The sequence below is a fragment of the Varanus komodoensis genome, unplaced genomic scaffold, assembly GCF_004798865.1.
Source record: "Varanus komodoensis strain SLA01 unplaced genomic scaffold, ASM479886v1 scaffold11, whole genome shotgun sequence".
In the NCBI taxonomy this organism is placed as follows: domain Eukaryota; kingdom Metazoa; phylum Chordata; class Lepidosauria; order Squamata; family Varanidae; genus Varanus; species Varanus komodoensis.
The window spans coordinates 8993665-8995372 of record NW_025335317.1 but is presented as its reverse complement, the minus strand read 5'-3'; the positions used below and the strand labels follow the sequence as shown (position 1 = coordinate 8995372).

General features: G+C 46.8%; 1 protein-coding gene across 2 annotated transcripts in view; it reads right to left on the bottom strand.

Moving 5' to 3' along the window:
- Positions 1–602: 602 nt before the first annotated feature.
- The window catches only part of RGR (retinal G protein coupled receptor), a 14413-nt gene continuing 13307 nt past the window's right edge, over positions 603–1708 (bottom strand). For both annotated transcript variants that reach the window (XM_044420128.1, XM_044420127.1), the window contains one exon: positions 603–746. In XM_044420128.1, coding sequence (XP_044276063.1) covers positions 603–746 — 144 coding nt within the window. The remainder of the gene's footprint in view (positions 747–1708) is intronic.

Here is a 1708-nt window from a genome sequence, read left to right as displayed (position 1 = left end):
AATGCTGGCAACTTGTTTAATCTCTCAATAACCCAGAAATACCCTATGTACAAGAGAAGTGGAAATCCTTTCTGCTAGGTCTCCCGGGATGCCCCCAGCAGCTTTCCTGCAACTGTTTTCTGGAAGTCTGCTCTTCCATTTTGTTCCCCCTGCTCCTCACCAAAAGGTGCTACGGAGCTTGCATTTTATTTGCAGTGACATGTAAAAGGAGACTGATGTGGTAAACAGCACATGACAGGTCAAAAGACAAGTTCAATGGTGTGGCATTTTTTTCAGGAAAGCAATAATTGCTGAATGACAATGCTACACGTGTCTGATGTGGAACCCCGATTAATTACGTTACAGGAAATGCACAGAGTTTCTGACACACATTGCTTGCAGGGATGTCTACCTTGTTTCGGGCCCTTTCACACATTACAGAGAAACCAGGCTGAGTCTGATCTTCAGGTCAGTTCTGGTTCCCCGAGGAGCACGCCCATGTTGTCAAAACCTATTTGTCACATCACAATTTACATATTTAAGTGCATACTTTAACAAAAAATCCCAAACTAACTGAAAGATTGAAATGGGCAAACAGGCCCTTTGCTTAACGCTGTAAGAGATTACTTAGTTTTGTTATCAACTTCAGCTTTCTCAATCTTCTGCCCTGTCAGGAATTGCCATATACCTCCTCGGTAGTTCTCATTTCCCAGGGCATAAATGAAGGCATTCACCGCCGGTGAGGTCTTTGCGATCACAGCAGGAATCTGTTAAGAAGCAAAGAAGCAATAGCATCAGAGTAGTTGTGCTCCGTGTTTCCACAGCAAGGGCTGAAGAGTGAGCAGTGTTGTCTCCAGTCACTGACCTCCATGAGTTGGGATGCAGGCGAAGGGCTCTTTAAGTCCCTCATGGCTGATATGAGCAACACATCGCCATTTGGGCCAGACCTCCCCCTGTGGTGCCCTCTGGGTAGGTTGAGAAAGACTGGATCTGAGATCGACTGGATCATGACCCACAACCAGCATGGCACATTTTCATGGCGGGCTTTGGTGAGTGGGAAAGGATGAACTGCTCTCACCTTGTGGCACAGTAACTGGGCTCTCAGGTAAGGATGTGTGGAATAATCCATCAGTGGGGTGGGAAGCCAATGGGTTGCTTGGGCTTGACTCCCCAGACCCTGACCTGCTTTGTTGCTGCAGTGAGTCAGTGTTCCTGGTGAGTGGCCCAGCGTTCGTGGGCACCTGACTGGAATCAAACCCTCTGAGACCTGCAACTAGCTCCCTCTTCCAGGTCACGCAGTGTGGAAGAGGGTTGCCAGCCGCACAACTTTTGTCCTGTGAGCATTCACAGATTTCTTCTCGGATCAGTCATGCTCTAAGACTGGGCTGAACATGACAGAAGTCCACAAATGCTAGAGGGAAGGATGCCTTAGAACGTCATTCCAACCCTACTCTTAGGTGTGCTGCTCTTTTCCAGGGTGCTATGGCTGTCCTGAGTGACAAGGTAGGTCATTAGTTCAATATACTGCTTTTCTGGGTTTCAGAAGCAACAGATACCCTGTTGTCAACAGTTTTGCAACCTAAAATTAACATTGGGGTCAATGGAGAAATCTGCAATAGATCCAAATAAACTGGGATTTATTTCTTTTCCTTTCTTTCTTTCTTTCTTTTGTACTTTTGACCTATCTTTTCACCCAGGACAGCCTTAGCATCCCGCTCTCTCTCTCTCT